The following is a 16,849-nucleotide window of genomic DNA, read 5'->3' on the forward strand; positions in this document are numbered from 1 at the left end:
CCCTGGTTCAATGCAGAGTATTGAAGACATGCCTGATGCTGCTCCTGGCACATGTAAAAATGAGGTATCAGGCGAAGCTACTAAACAGGACTACATGCCTGCCAAACAGCATAAACAACAAGTTATAGACAGAGCTAAGCGATCCCACATCCAACGGATCGGATCCGAGCTCTGCAGTCCTTCCACACCCAGTTGTGAATGGTGGTGGACAATTAAATAACTCACTGGGGGAGTAGGCTCAAATACTCCCATCGTTAATGATGGAGGAGCCCAGCAGATTAGTGCAAAAGGTAAGACTGATGCATTCACAACAATCTTTAGTCAGAAGTGCTGAGTGGATGATCCATCTCGGGCTCCTCCAATGGTCCCCAGCATCACAGATACCAGTCTCCAGCCAATTCGATTCATTCCACGTGATATCAAGAAACGGTGGAGGCACTGGATACTGCAAAGGCAATGGGCCCTGATAACATTCCGGCAATAGTAGTGAAGATGTGTGCACCAGAACCTGCCACTCCCCGAGCCAAGCTCTTCCAGTACAGTTACAACACTGGCAACTATCCAACAATGTGGAAAATTGGCCAGGTATGTCCTGTACACAAAAAGCAGGACAAATCCAACCCGGCCAATTACTGCCCCATCAGTCTACTCTCCAACATCAGTAAAGTGATGGAAGGGGTCATCAACAGTGCTACCAAGCAGCATCTGCTCAGCAATAACCTACTCAGTGATGTTCAGTTTGGGTTCCGCCAGGGTCACTCAGCTCCTGACTTCATTACAGCCTTGGTTCAAACCTGGACAAAAGAGCTGAATTCCAGAGATGAGGTGAGTGTGGCCACATTTGACTGAGTATGGCATCAAGGAGCCCTGGCAAAAACTGGAATCAGTGGGTATCAGGGGACAAACACTCCCCTGGTTAGAGTCATACCTGGTACAAAGGAAGATGTTTGTGGTTGTGGAGGGTCAGTCATCTCAGCTCCAGGACATTTCTGCAGGAGTTCCTCAGGGTAGTGTTCTAGACCAAACCATCTTCAGTTGCTTCATCAATGACCTGCCCTCCATCATAAGGTCAGAAATGGGGATGTTCGATGATTGCAAGGTTCAGCACCATTCATGCCTCCTCAGATACTGAAGCAGTCCATGCTCAAATGCAACAAGATCTGGACAATATCCAGGCTTGGGCCGACAAGTGGCAAGTAACATTCGCACCACACAAATACCAGATAATGACCATCATCAATAAGAGACACTCTAATCACTGCCCCTCGACATTCAACAGTATTACCACTGAATCCTCCACTGTCAACATCCTTGGGGTTACCATTGACCAGAAACTCAACTGTGCTCACCACATAAACACAATGGCTTCAAGAGCAGATCAGAGGCTGGGGATACTGCAGTGAGTAACTCACCTCCTGACACCTCAAAGTCAATTCACCATCTGCAAGGCACAAGTCAGGAGTGTGATGAAATACTCCCCAGTTGCGTGGATGGGGGCAGCTCCAACAACACAAGAAGCTTGACACCATCCAGGACAAAGCAACCCACTGGATTAGCACCACAACTACAAACATTCAATCCCTCCACCACCAGCACTCACTAGCAGCAAAGTGTACTATGTACAAGATGCACTGCAGAAATTCAAAGATCCTTAGACAGCACCTTCCAAACCCACGACCACTTCCACCTAGAAGGACAAGGGCAGCAGGTACTTGGGAACACCAGTATTTGCAAGTTCGCCTCCAAGCCACTCACCACCCTGACCTGGAAGTATACCAACGGTCCTTCACAGTGGTTGGGTCAAAATCCTGGAATTCCCTCCCTACCAACATTGTGCGTAAACCCACAGCAAGTGGGGCAGCACGGTGGCACAGTGGTTAGCACTGCTGCCTCACAGCGCCAGAGATCCGGGTTCAATTCCCGCCTCAGGCAACAGTCTGTGTGGAGTTTGCACGTTCTCCCAGTGTCTGTGTGGGTTTCCTCTGGGTGCTCCAGTTTCCTCCCACGGTTCAAAAATGTGCAGGTTAGGTGAATTGGCCATGCTAAATTGCCCGTACTGTTAGGTGAAGGGGTAAATGTAGGGGAATGGGTCCGGGTGGGTTGCTCTTCGGAGGGTCGGTGAGGACTTGTTGGACTGAAGGACCTGTTTCCACAATGAAAGTAATCTAATCTAATCTAATCTAATCTAATCTAATCTAAAGTGGACTACAGCGATTCAAGAAGGCAGCTCACCACCACCTCAAGGGCAAATAGGGACAGGCTATCAATGTTGGCCAGCCAGCGACACCCACATCCCACAAATGAATAAAATAATCCTTAAATGGTATTTCCTGTTCTCCTGTGGTATGGTTGACACATTCACCGTAACCAGAAACTGAGGTTAGCGAAACTTAACTCATCACCATTTCACTGCATTATGCTACTGAGGGTCTGCAGTGCCCCATGGATGCCCAGTTTTGAGCGACTAAATCTTTTCAAAAATCTATCCCATTCAGCATTGAGAGAGTCAACATTCTCTAAACTCTATGAGTGCACATTATCGGTAAGAGTGACCACAGCACAGTCCTCGTGGAGAAAAGGTCTCACCCTCACATTGAGGACAACCTGCATCATGTTGAGTGGCACTATCACTGTGCTAAATGGGACAGACTTCAAACAGATCTAACAAATCAAGACTGAGCATTCATGAGACGCTGAGGGCCATCAGCAGCAGAATTGTACTCCAGCACAATCTGCCATCCCATGACCCAGCATATCTCCTACTCAACGATTACTATAAATCCAGGGGTTCAACTCGGATTCAATAGAGAATGCAGGAGTGTGTGCCAGGAGCAGCATCAGGCATACCTAAAAATGAGGTGTCAACCTGGTGAAGCTACTAAACAGGACAACTCGTTCACCACTAGACTCACCATACAAATACAGTGGTTACAAGAGCAGGTCACGTATGATTGATAAACATACAGACCTGTGTACACAAATGATAAATTCTGATCTCTGTATATAAATGTTTACGTATGTATGGCATGACCAACTGTACAGACCATCAAATTATTTTATGAATAAAATATATTTTTGAAATAAAAAAAAAGGTCAGATGCTGAGAATACTGTTAAGTAACTCAACTCCTGACTCCCCAAAGCCTGTCCATCCCTAGGCACAAGTCAGGAATGTGATGGAATACATCACACTTGCACGGATGAGTACAGTTCCAACAACGTTTAAGGAACTTGACACCATCCAGGATAAAGCATGCCACTTGATTGGCACCACATTCACAGACATCCACTGCCTTCACCATAGTACACACTGCTGTACTGAGCATCTATCAATAAGATGCACCGCAGAAGTGCGCCCAAGATCCTTAGACAGCATCTTCCAAACCCACAACCACTTCCATCTAGAAGGACAAGAGCATCAGGTACATGGGAACATCACTACCTGCAAGCTCCCCTCCAAGCTACTCACTATCCTAACTTGGAAATATATCACTGTTTCTTCAGTGTTGCTGGGTCAAAATCCAGGAATTATCTCCCTAAGGGCATTGTGGCTTGACCTACACCCAATGGACTGTAGCAGTAAAAAAGGCAGCTCACTACCACCTTCTCTAGGGTAACTAGGGATGGGCAATAAAAGCTGGCCAGCCAGCAATGCCCACAACCCCTTTTAAGATTGTTGTGTGACCACACATCTTGAAAGGACCACATTTGTTCTCTGTCTGAAACTCCAGGACAGATGTACCTGCAGCTGGCAGCTTGGCAAGAGTGAGGTGAAGTATGTTTTTCCCTCATCGGTTCCCTCACCACCTGCTGCAGACCTCATCTAGCAGCTATGTCCTTTAGGACCCGACCAGCTTGTTCAGTAGTCCTGCTGTCAAACCAGTCTTTGTGATGGACCTGGAGGAGTACCGATTCGTCAGCTGAGGGAGGATGGTACGTGGTAATCAGCAAGAAGTTTCTTTGCCCATATTTAATCTGAAGCCATGAGACTTCAGGGGGTCTGGAGTCAATGTTGTGGGCTCCCAGGGCAACTCCCTTCTGACTGTATACCACTGTGCTGCCACCTCTGCTGGTTCCGTCCTGCTGGCGAGTCAGGACATATCCAGGAATGGTGGTGGTGCCTGGGACATTGCCTGTAAGCTACGATTCAGTGAGTATGACTACGTCAGGCTATTGCTTGACTAGTCTGAGAGACAGCTCTCTGAATTTTGCACCAGCCCCCATATAAATGCTAGTAAGAAGGACTTTGGATGGTCAAAAGGGTTGTATACAGGATTGCATAGTCCAAATGAGCCATGTATAAATGAAAGGAAACTTGGAATGAACATCAATTGCAATGCCACAAAAGGTGGAGAGTCACTGTGCGATTATAGCAACTTGTTCAAAATTGACTGTACAGTACTTACTCCTACCAAAACTATCAAAGATCTATAGCACCAAAAAAAAAGGTCCTTCAGCCCAACGAGTCTGCACTGGTCAAAATCAACCATCTAACAATTTGAATCCCACTTGGCCCCACAGCATTGCAAGTGGATATCTAAATACTTCCTAAAGAAATGACTGTTTCTGCCTCTACCACCCTTACACTCATTGGTTCCAGATTCCCACCTCCTTTTGGGTGGAAAAACAAATTTCCTCACAATCCCTCTAAACCTCTTGCTCCTTCCCTTCAAGCTGTAACCCTTGGTCATTCAGCCCTTCACCAACAGGAAGTTTGTTCCCATCTACCCTGTCTGTTCCCCTGTTGTCACCGTGACACAAATTGGTGAGGGTAAGGTCGAGTCTCCCTAGTCGTTTCTCTCACTGCGTGCTCTTGTTATCATGGAGACCTTCATATATTCCAAGGCAAGATCCAAACTTTGGAATGGGTCTGATAGTAGGATCAGATTTCTCTTGTTTTAGCAAAGATCTGGCATTGACATAATGGATCAAATGGCTTCCTTCGAGCCAAAAAGTGGGGGAAAAAAAAAAAACACAGAAACAGCCAAGTCGAGTTTTTCTTTGGCTATTCGCCAAACACTGGTCACGAGGATCTAAGTCTGCCTCAGCAAGTAACCGCAAAATGCCAATCACTATGTCACATCTGCCTCAAGGGAGTGCCATCAAGGATGAAACATACAACTGGTGAGGCAGATAACTCACCCAATAAAACTACAAAAACTTCTCCAACAACACACTCTCTACTCTGATCTCCAGCACTTGCAGACCTCACTTTCTCCCAATAAAACTACAATACTCGTGTCGGCTGTAGTCAGTCAACACAGCTCAAATTAAACACATTAAGTCCAGGATTGTCTCTTAAAACCACAAGTGGTCAAGTCAACAACCCTTATGGCAAAGTTATGCAAGGCAGAGTGGGAAGCTCTGCACTACATGTCACTCCACAGGCAGAAAGCATTACTGCCTGCAACTGAGAGCAGCACTCACCAGATCCTATCAATAAAAGGCTAAACTTCACCTTAGAATTGACTACATTTGAAAGCTGCAAATAGGGGAAAAATAGCAGTTAAACAAAATTGCAGGATTGATTGAATTTTAGCGAATGGAAGATTAAAAAATCAGAGACTTTCAAGATGATCCGGGGGTTTGCAGTTCCCATTCAGCTCAATTTTTCCACTATTTCAAACTTACCTCTTTGACCAAGCCTTCAGTCACCAGTTCCAATTTCTTCTTATGTGTATCAAAGTATAGTTTTGTTCAATACTAATTCTGTGAAGCACTTTGGGAAGTTTATCAACAAGTTAAGAGCATTGCACAAATGCAAGATTTTGCTTTAGGGGTTGAGAGATCACATACATGTGCACAAAGAGAGGAGACAAAAGTTAAAGTCCTACTCAGTCACCCATTCCAGATAGGTCTCTCGTTCGGTGTGAAATCTCCAATCAGGAGGTAATCTGAATCACGGCTTATTACTATACAGACTCTACCCAATCACATAGTGAATGCTTAAAATTCTTGTGAGTGTATGATGGTCCATACAACAAAATATTTTAGAAACAGAACCCACTTTGCTGAACATCCCCAATTAGCCCACAAGAAAGTCCCAGTGCTTACTAATTCACTCCCATCTTGCTAACCCCTCGGTCAAATGTTCAGTCAAAGCTGCTCAGCTACATGGAGAATAAGACATCCCAGCTCAAGCCAGCCCTTTTAAGTTGACATGCATGTAGGCAGTACAAAGTAATTTAAAATGTCAGTGGAGCTCAATGAATAGATAGTGCACAAAAAACATTAGAGTCACCATGAGATGTCCTTGGTCTCTTGCACTGTTCACAGAATGCTCAACGTGCAAGGCCTCATCTTTCAAACTTGACAGAAGCTTCCACAATTCTTCAGACAGCAAGCGATGGTAAGAGACTAGAATCACTGATACTGCATGACCTGCGAGTGATATGATTCTAGGTATGGAGCTTCTAACACAGTCAACTGCAAAGTCGAGCCCAAGACTTCATGCAGAGCGGAATTTCCAATTCCAGCCTGGTTCATGAGGAGGGAAGGAACACAGGGCAAGCAGAAGGCAAATTGAAAGGGAAGGACATCCCCATTCATCTCCTCAGCTCCATGTAAAGGGAAATCTTAAAATTACAAAGTGATCAAAAACAAACTACTTGCTACGAAAGTTAACTATTGCTGTTTTCAGGTTTCTAGCCAAGTTCTTTAGCATTACAAAGAAAGAAATTCAGACATGTTGAAAATTTACATTGTCATTGACAAAATCAAGCACAATGTGACATTTTGAGTTAGATTTTCTCTGAAGTAGGCTGCACAGCCAGGTTGCCAGTCTGCTCCTACTTTTTGTTTAAAAAAAGCTCTGCATTTCTGACAAGAGATTCCAATGAGGACTCCATCAGAAATGTGGAATGCACTTTAAAACTGACAGGTCCTTCACAGTACAGAAAAGGTAGGGAAAGAAAAAACATGCATCTTTTCTTTAAAATAGCAGTATTTGCCAACTACTTTGATTTTAAACATTCAACATCACAGCCGGTGACTTTGAGAAATGTGAAAGAGACAAGTGCAACAGAAGGCTACCAGATAGCCAGGGCACCAGATGAGTGATGACATCTTGAGGGAAGGCTGGGGGATATTGGGTCTGGCCTGCACGGGGTGTAGAGGCAGCTTTTTGTGGGGAGGGGTGCTGAAGGGATATTGTCAGTCAGAGCCTGTAGAGTGTGAGGGGTCTGTGGGAGGTGGAGTTGGGGGAGGGAGAAAGACGGTGCTAAATTCAGGGAGTTAATTTAGTAGTTATCCAGGAGTTAGATTAGGTTTTAACTTTAACTTTCCCTGAATTTAGAACCCTTTGAATTTTCTGTTTTAAATGGCTTTTTTTGAGGTTACCACTTTCCTGGGCAATCCTCTTAAGAGTCTGTCAGGGATTCCCAGGATCCTAATACACAGCTCACACCTACACTGCAGAAACAATGATTTACCCATCAGAAAATCCAGGACAATAATTAATTTGTACAGAACTAGAATCAAACATATGCACACTATGAAGTTTACTCCACTCCATCGCTTGCCAATGTAAACTCAGCAAATTGGAACACACCAAATCAATTGGATGGGTAGATCTTGCAACAGTTCCACAAGTGAACTTTGAAAGAAAGCAAGAGCAAAATAATCACTTTTGTTTCATGTTAATTTCATGGATTTTACGCACACACCAGTTATATAGTCAAAGAGATGCTCAGCACAGAAACAGATCCTTCAATCCAACTTATCCACACCGGCCAGATCCCCTAAATTAATCTAGTCCCATTTGCCAGCACTTTGCCCATATCCCTCTAAACTCTTCCTATTTATACACCCATCCAGATGCCTTTTAAATGCTGTAATTGTACTAGCCTCCACCACTTCCTCTGACAGCTCATTCCATACACACACACCACCCTATGCTTGAAAAAGTTTCCCCTTAGGCCCCTTTTAAATCTTTCACCCCCTCATCCTAAACCAATGCCTCGAGTTCTGGACTCCCCCAACCCAGGGAAAAGTCCTTGTCTGTTTAACCGTACCCATGCCTGGATTGGTAAACACTACCAATTCGCAAACCAAAAGACCAGATTATAGGTCTGAATTGCATAAGTTCTATCTTTGCTATTTCAATTCTTCCCCAAGTCACTAACTTTATGTTGATGTCAAGTTCCTCAGCAACCAGCAGTCCCGAAATTCCTCACTTTACCCGATTCACCTGCGAGTGCCAACAAGTTGCTGCACCAGGCAGGACATCACCAGCAAATATAGTCACAAAAAGCATGCATTCCAGCGAAGACCATTAAACAGCAGACAGAATTGTGGCAGATTTTCTCCCTCAATAAGCTTTGGGACACAAGGGGCTAATTGCAACATCACTGCCACTGTTGGAATACAGCACAATGAACTCTGAATCAACAAAACATCTCAGCAGACTAGGTATACGTGACTGGATAATAGGTCCTGCACCCCAACAGGTCAGAGAACAATTACAGTACATGGTTATTCCAAGCAGAGGGTGATGAGTGTATGGAATGAGTTGTCAGAGGAAGTGGTGGAGACTGGTACAATTTCAACATTTAAAAGGCACCTGGATGGGTATATGAATAGGAAGGGGTTAGAGGAGTATGCGCCAAGAGCTGGCAAATGGGATTAGATTAATTTAGGATATTCAGTTGGCTTAGCCGAGTTCGACCAAAGGGTCTGATTCCGTGCTGTACATGTCTATGCACGTAAAAACTAGCCAAACAGCATTCCACAGCAAGACCAGTTGCTTATTTGTCTTTAATAAATGCTGATTAACTTTACCCTGGCCGCTATCTCAAAGTTTCTCCATCGATGCCAAGTGACTGGCCTGTACTTTTCTTGTCTTCCCCGTTTACTTTTGAAAATCAGTGCTGTCACATTCGCAATCCTCCAGTTCTCTGGCACAAAACCCAAATATGTTTTAAGAACTGGAAAAGTGCAACTGAGCACCCTGACAATTTCAACACTGAATGTTGTAGAAACTCAGGAGATCTGGCAACATCTCTGAAGACCAAAATGGAGTTAACATTTAGAATCTAACATGACGCATCTCAGAAAATCAAGCTCCAGCACAGAACAAAACATCCAGCATCAATAACATCAGTATTGAATGGATTAGTATTTCAGAGAATGCAAGCTCAAATTCCAACCTGGCTGCTTGGAAATAGGATAGTAAAAACTTGACCACAGAGCTATTAGGTTGTTGTACCAACTGGATTACTAGATGCCTTTTTGGTAAGGAAATCTACACTCCCTACCTCGTCGTACCAACATGACTCTAATCCCACAACAAACTAGTTAACTCCTAACTACACCAGGAAGTGACTTAGCACATCATTCAGTCAAAGCAACTCAGAATCACAGAATCCGTCCAGCGTGGAAGCAGGCCATTCGGCCCTTCGAGTCCACACCAAACCTCCCTCCACCGAGGCACAGTGGGTAACTTAGCATGGGCAATCCACCTCACCTGCATATCTTTTGACTGTGGGAGGAAACCCACAGGAAACGTGCCAACTCCACACAGTCACCCGAGAGTGGAATCGAACCTGGGTCGTTGGCCTTTTAAAACAGCTGTGCTAACCACTAGGTCACTACGCCTCTCAATAGGAACAATAAATTCTAACCTTGTTCACATTCCGAGAATTAACACAAATATTCAGAAAGGTGTTTTTTTTTATTTCGTATCAGCTTTGATACATCCTAAGAGGTTACACCTAGGTTTTCTACAATATAATCATATTAACTCTACCTGAATTTTAAAGAGAGGTAGGTTGCGCAGCAGGAGAGTCGACTTTTCAGGCAGGATCCTTCACCAGTGACTCAGTGGTTAGCACTTTGCCTCACAACCCCAGTAACCCGGGTTAGATTCTACCCTTGGGTAACTGTGTGTGGAGTTTGCACATTTTCCCCACGTCTGCATGGGGTTCCTCCCACAGTCCAAAGCTATACAGTTTAGGTGGATTGGACGTGCTAAATTACCCAGAGTGCTTAGGTGGGGAGAGGTTTGGTGGAGATTCAATGGGCCGAATGGCCTGCTTCCACACTGGAGGGATTCTGTAATTCTTAGTTGCTTTGACTGAATGATGCGCTAAGTCACTTCCTGGTGTAGTTAGGAGTTAACTAGTTTGTTGTGGGGCTATGACTGAGTAGGGAGTGCAGATTTTCTTATCTAAAAGGGCAGGTTGGGAAACAGGCATTGCACCTGAGCCAAATTATTCCACCAAAAATGTTTCTCAAGTGGAAAGGAGGCCAAGGTTGACAGCAGTGATTTATTTAATTGATCACTGTCAGAACTTCCGACAGCAGTGTAACACATGGAAAGTTCCTGTAACATCAGATTGCTCTCCACATTTAAATACTCAGATCAGGCTGCAAAAGCTCAAAAACATGAACATTCAGGATTAATCAGGTTGAATAAATATTGATTTTGTACAACATAGATGTTAACTAAAACCATCACCAGTTTAACACATTGTGCATTTAAGTCAGCTTATTTTACTTGGGCAGTGATCACACTTGTACAATTCTGCTGCTGCTTGTAGCTACTCCTGTCAGGAAATCTGCTGCCATGGTACCACATGCTCATTTGCCTTGTGACATCTCCACACATTCACTGTGACGCATCTGCAACTGTTCGGTGACATCAGTCATTCAACTAAACCTAGGTTGCCCTGTCTTTCCATTAACCTCCACCTTCCCTTTGAGAAGAGATCTCTAGCTTTTCTGCACTAAAATACTGATAATTTCTTCTCTGGATTGCCTCTTTTTACTCTTTGGATTTCAAATACCTCTTCATTTGCTTTCTGCTTTACATAAGGAATACCTGTATACATCTTAGCATTTACATTTCAATGACCTTTACTTTCATCAATAGATCTTTACTTATTGAAAAACACAGTTAAAAAGGCCCAGCTGGTAGCAACCTTTCTCCTATCCAAAGAAAGTTTAATGTAATGCTCCCACTTCCCAAACTTTTCAAAAGCAGGGCTTACCAACATTTTGCTCATATCTATCTGATGAAACAAATTCAAGCAGTATTGCCAATTACTCATTACTAGCCTTTTCCTATGTTATGGACCAGGTCAGACAGCCCTCAAAATATTTTAAGAAAGTAGCCTAGACTTTCTTATTTTAAAGGCAGATGTGAAGTGGGTGTTCCATGTGTGATGCAGCTGGTCAAACAATTCAGCTTTAAGCAAAACAGAATTTATTTAAACCCTACAGTTGAAACACGAACAAAAGAAAGTGGAATTTAAAATGCCTATTGGAAAACTTAACCGACCTGATACAGTAACTATTATAAATTAACTGTTCCAATTTGTAACATCCCATAAACAAGCACCCGTGGCAAAAAGATAAATTCAAACAGATCCTTACAGGCAGGAGGGAACAATACCCAGAGAGAGATTTTAGACAAAGTCAGAGGAATCCTTTGCTGAAGCTGGCAACCCTTCTGGCTGTCACATCTTGTGAATGCCACAGCTAAAAAGAACTAGAAAAAACCTGAACTGGGAGAACTGGCCAATCCCCATCCATTGTTAAACTCCCTAAACTCCTCAGCACCTCTGCCTTTACTACCTCTCTCCATAAAAAACAAGGACAAAATAACCTTTTGAAAGTGACAGGACAATCACACCTACATATCCAAGCACAGATTTTCCTCAACTTTGTTCTTACCAGTTGTGATGATAAAGACAAAACTTCCAATTCCAGACAAATCAAACACTGCTATCTCATTCAGGAAGGCTGTTTTTTCCTAAATATCCAGCCCCTCCACTTGCACAATTCATGGTTACCAGAGACATTGGCATGATTGATTAAAAGCAGTAATTTCTCAATACAAAAAGATTTAATTACAAAATCTTCACTTGAAAAATGCATTAAACATAATGACTAATATGATACAACGATTCTTTACAGACCTTATAATTTTTTGTTTACTAACTTATCTGCTGCTTCGCAACACACCCTGACGTGTGCAATATGTATTCGTTATGCACTGGAGATTTGTAAAGATGAGTAAATAACAAGTATGTCAATGACAATCTAAAGCATTCACTGGAAATTTGAAAGATACCACAGTCAGACCTTATTGGAACTGCAAATTCTGAATTTACTTATCAAGTTAAAATAGGGTGCATGAAAACAATGCCTTTAATGTGCTGGGCTTAAAATGAAACATAGGATTATCTAGAGTATAAAGCACACAAACAGGCCACTCAGCCCAACTAATCTATACTGGTGCACATTTTACTTGCCACATAAATCTCCCATTTCATCAGAGCCTTTCAAATTACCTTTCTATTCCTTCTTCTCTCATGCACTCAGTTAACGACAGCTTTTGAAAACATTTGCCCCAACCACATCTTTGTGGTCACAAATTCTACATATTAGTTACAAGAGTGAGCAAAATGATGAAGAGGAGGCGATGAGGTGAACAGAGAGGAGTGGGATCAGGGAGTACTTCTCTCAATAATGAGTAGTGATAATCTGAAAAAAAATCTGTCAGTCAAAAGCAAAACACTGACAATTCTTCATTTGAAAGCTTCCAATATTCAGTTTGACACTTTTTGGAAGGTAAGGATATTAAGAGTCACAGGTAAAGGCACAAGAAATTAACGTACAAATGAGCCACAATACACTTAGATTACAGAACATGCTCAAAGAGACGAGTGGTCTACTCCTGTGCTTTGCCATGGGTCTAAAATACAAGGCATTGATCACTCATTACACATGACAAAATTTCAATTTATAACTAACAGATTAATTGCATGATCACCAGTATAACTGATGTAAGAGGTGAAATGTGTGTACACAAGTCAATCTCCAGTAGCCTTTCATGTACTTAAGTTGGTTACAGACCAGAACCTACAAAACTTAGCTGCAAACGTTGAGAGGCTGTTGCCTTTTTTTAAAATTAACCTATATTCTGTTTTACCCGTGGTTTTCTTGCCTGCTGATCCTGATATTTTGCATAGCTGAAATGTTTGAAAAGGACAGCTGACTAAATGATGGAGAATCCTACCTCTCAACACCAAGACCTTGTTGGTGTATCTCAGGGGTAATTAGTACAAAGCACACAGAAAGAAACTCCAAAGCCTTTCTCAGAATTCAACTCAGCGACCCAAAGACAAGGAGTTTGGAAAGGGCGCAGAGACCAGATCCAGACGTTCTTTTGTCTTTATCAGGTTTGAAGGTCTACTAGGATGCAGTCATCATTTTACAAGATGAATGCAAATTTAACAGGGTAACTTGTTAATATACATATTCAGAAAATGATCATAGTTGAGAAAGTGACAAACATCCTCTGAAGTTAGAAGATCATAAAGCAAGGCACTTGGTTTTCAATGTGACTGTGGTATTGCACAATGGCTGGCTTTTAGCGTGTAGGAGACAAAAAACCTGCAGACACTGACAGCCAAAGTAGACAAGCGGGAGGCTGGAAGAATACAGCTAGCCAAGCAGCATCATGTTACACCCCCATCCTGACCCCTCTGGTCACACACACCCCCCCCCCCCCCATCCTCACCCCTCTGTCTCCCCCCCGCCCACCCACACCCCCATCCTCACCCCTCTGTCACCCACCCATCCACACCCCCATCCCCTAACCCCCCCCATCCTCATCCCTCTGTCACCCACCCATCCACACCCCCATCCCCTAACCCCCCCATCCTCACCCCTCTGTCACCCACCCATCCACACCCCCATCCCCCCCATCCTCATCCCTCTGTCACCCACCCATCCACACCCCCATCCCCTAACCCCCCCCATCCTCATCCCTCTGTCACCCACCCATCCACACCCCCATCCCCTAACCCCCCCCATCCTCACCCCTCTGTCACCCACCCATCCACACCCCCATCCCCCCCCCATCCTCACCCCTCTGTCACCCACCCATCCACACCCCCATCCCCCCCCATCCTCACCCCTCTGTCACCCACCCATCCACACCCCCATCCCCTAACCCCACCATCCTCACCCCTCTGTCACCCACCCATCCACACCCCCATCCCCTAACCCCCCCATCCTCACCCCTCTGTCACCCACCCATCCACACCCCCATCCCCCCCCATCCTCACCCCTCTGTCACCCACCCATCCACACCCCCATCCCCCCCCATCCTCACCCCTCTGTCACCCACACACCCCCATCCCCTACTCCCCTAACCCTCCGCCTCCTTCCCTCACTCGCCTCCATCCACTACCCTCCCCCCTGCCCTCCTTCCCTCCCCTGAGCCTGAGGCCAAGTTTACTTGCTGTTCCAGGCGCTAGGACCCTGCGGTCATCCAACGGCCCAGGCGACATGACCCCGGGACCGAGCCGGTGGTGACATTAATGTCGTCCCCTCTCTCCCCGGTGGGAGCCGTGGGAACTCCATGAACCAGGGAACGATAAGCCGGGCACTTACGGTACTTACAGACAGAGGAAGAAGCGACTCAATGGCAGCAGGGGCGGCTTCAGAGTGACCGCCCCCCTCCTCCACCGCACCTCCACCATCGCGGGAACGGAGGGGGGATACCGGCCGGACACACACACTGGCACATCTAATAAAACAGGCTTTCACTCATCAACCTAACAGTAATAACGTTATTTTATATTCTAATAGTTAAACCATGGTCATCCGATTAAAATGATACGCGTTATTTTCAATAAACGTGGAGCATTCTAACTTCCCCCCCTATAAAATAATGGGAGAATCCAAACCTCTTTGCTCCGCCCCAACTTGCGGACTCAGCCACTGTGAGAAGGAGGGGAACCACATATTTATAAAAGTGACATTGGCAAGTTAAAGCGCAGGCAGGTGTACTTTAGCAGTGAGGTTTATAGTTTCGAACTTAAATCTAATCTCTGAAGTGGAGGAAAGTTATTTGAAAATGGTTGTAGTGCCCTACTTGAATAGAGGAGTTGAACTGTTCTCCCTCCCCCTCTGTGTGGAGTGAGACGGTCGACAAGGTGATGACGTTGGGTGGCAGGTTGACCAAGTGGGATCAAGGTGGAGGTGGTGTTGGTTAATGCTGAGCGTGGGAATGTGCCTGAGAGCAGGACCAGGGCTTGACAAAGCATGTATTTGCTATCCACATACCGATAGAAGTTGCATTCTCAAATACTTACTGTATAAGTTGGCAATTCTGGATATTGATTTCCACAGGAACCCAGTTGGGACACTTACTTTTTCACTGCCACTCCTGTACAGCACTGGGGGAGTGCTGCAATGTCAGGGGCACTCTCTTTCACATAAGACTCACCAGCTGCCATCCTGAGGGCTGGATATAAAAGATATGCTGTTTCCAAGAAAGTTTCTTATTCTGGTCAGTGTAGGAACAAATTCCTGCAGATGCTGGAATCTGTACTGAAAACAACAAGTAGGCAGAAGTGAGTACTGCAGCTGCTGGAGATTAGAGTCAAGAGTGTGGGGCTGGAAAGACACAGCAGGTCAGGCAGCATCTGAGGAGTAGGAAAATCTACGTTTTGGGCAAAAGCTCTTATCAGGAATGAGGCTGGGAGCCTCGGGGGTGGAGAGATAAATGGGAGGGAGGTGGGGCTGGGAAGATGAGAGTGCAATAGGTGGATGGAGGTGGATGAAAGCAACAAATGAGGAGTCATTTAGACTCAAAACATTACCGTGCTGTCTCTCCATGGATGCTCCCTGACCCACTGTGATCTCCAGCATTTGTTATATTCTGGAGAAAGTGAGGTCTGCAGATGCTGGAGATCAGAGATGGAAATGTGTTGCTGGAAAAGCGCAGCAGGTCAGGCAGCATCCAGGGAACAGGAGAATCGACGTTTCGGGCATTAGCCATTCCTGAAGAAGGGCTAATGCCCGAAACGTCGATTCTCCTGTTCCCTAGATGCTGCCTGACCTGCTGCGCTTTTCCAGCAACACATTTCCATCTCATTTGTTATATTCTGGTCAATGTTCACCCAGTACAGTTGTAATTTCTTGTGGCAGCTGGGTGTGTGTGGAATTTGCCCGCATTCACAGATTGACTGCACCACACTACAATAGTAAAGTGCTTTGTGACCAACTGAGGCTGTGGAATGTGCAAAAGAAACACAAATCCTTACTGCATTTTATTGCAAAAATATACTTTATTCATAAAAAATTATCTTTATGTACAGGTAGTTGCTAAAGCAGTTCTGTATAGTCTTTGCATATAAAGAACACGAACATTGTAATTTGATATTCCCTGCAGTTGCAAAACATACCAAAGACATTCTCCAGTCATGCGCGACACTATTTACATACATTGAGACAAAGAGAATGGATGGACTTTTCTTATCCAGGTATTTAGCAAAAAGACCTTAGGTGGTCACCTTTCCCAATTACATCTTGGTGGCAACTGCCCGAGCGTTAATGCATCCCTCAGCACGTAGTCTTGAACCTTGGAATGTGCCTGTCTGCCACACTCCATCGAAGCCAACTCTTCACACTAGAAGACCACTAGGTTCTGAGTAGATCAAAGAGTGTGCTTCACCAAGTTGATGTTTTTCCAGGTGCAGTTGATGTTTGTCTCAGTGTCTGTCCCAGGGAACAGACCATAGAACACAGAGACCTGTATCATAGAGCTGCTCCGGACGAACCTCGACAAAAACCACTGCATCTCTCTCCAGACTTTCTTTGCAAAGGCATATTCTAGCAGCAGATGTATGACAGCCTGTAACCCCTTCAGCTGCTTCAAGGAGGAGTTGAAGGGCAGTGCCTTATCACCACCAGCCAAGCTACATTTTGGTGCTTGTCAGAAAGTTCTGGTGATGTGGCATTCTGCCAAATGACCTTGATGGTCTGCTCCTTTTCCCACAGGGTCTCAGGGATGCTATGTGCTGACCAGTGCCTGATGAGCTTCTGGTCAAAGG

General features: G+C 44.7%; 1 protein-coding gene across 1 annotated transcript in view; it reads right to left on the bottom strand.

Moving 5' to 3' along the window:
* LOC122564141 (NADPH--cytochrome P450 reductase-like) overlaps window positions 1-14,513 on the bottom strand; it is a 74,791-nt gene extending 60,278 nt beyond the window's left edge. The window contains exon 1 of the mRNA XM_043718760.2: window positions 14,412-14,513. Coding sequence (XP_043574695.1) covers window positions 14,412-14,491 — 80 coding nt within the window. The 5' untranslated portion in view covers window positions 14,492-14,513. The remainder of the gene's footprint in view (window positions 1-14,411) is intronic.
* Between the last annotated feature and the right edge of the window lie 2,336 nt (window positions 14,514-16,849).

Source organism: Chiloscyllium plagiosum, unplaced genomic scaffold, assembly GCF_037043375.1.
Source record: "Chiloscyllium plagiosum isolate Xiang-an unplaced genomic scaffold, Cpla_swu_hap1 HiC_scaffold_31, whole genome shotgun sequence".
NCBI lineage: Eukaryota > Metazoa > Chordata > Chondrichthyes > Orectolobiformes > Hemiscylliidae > Chiloscyllium > Chiloscyllium plagiosum.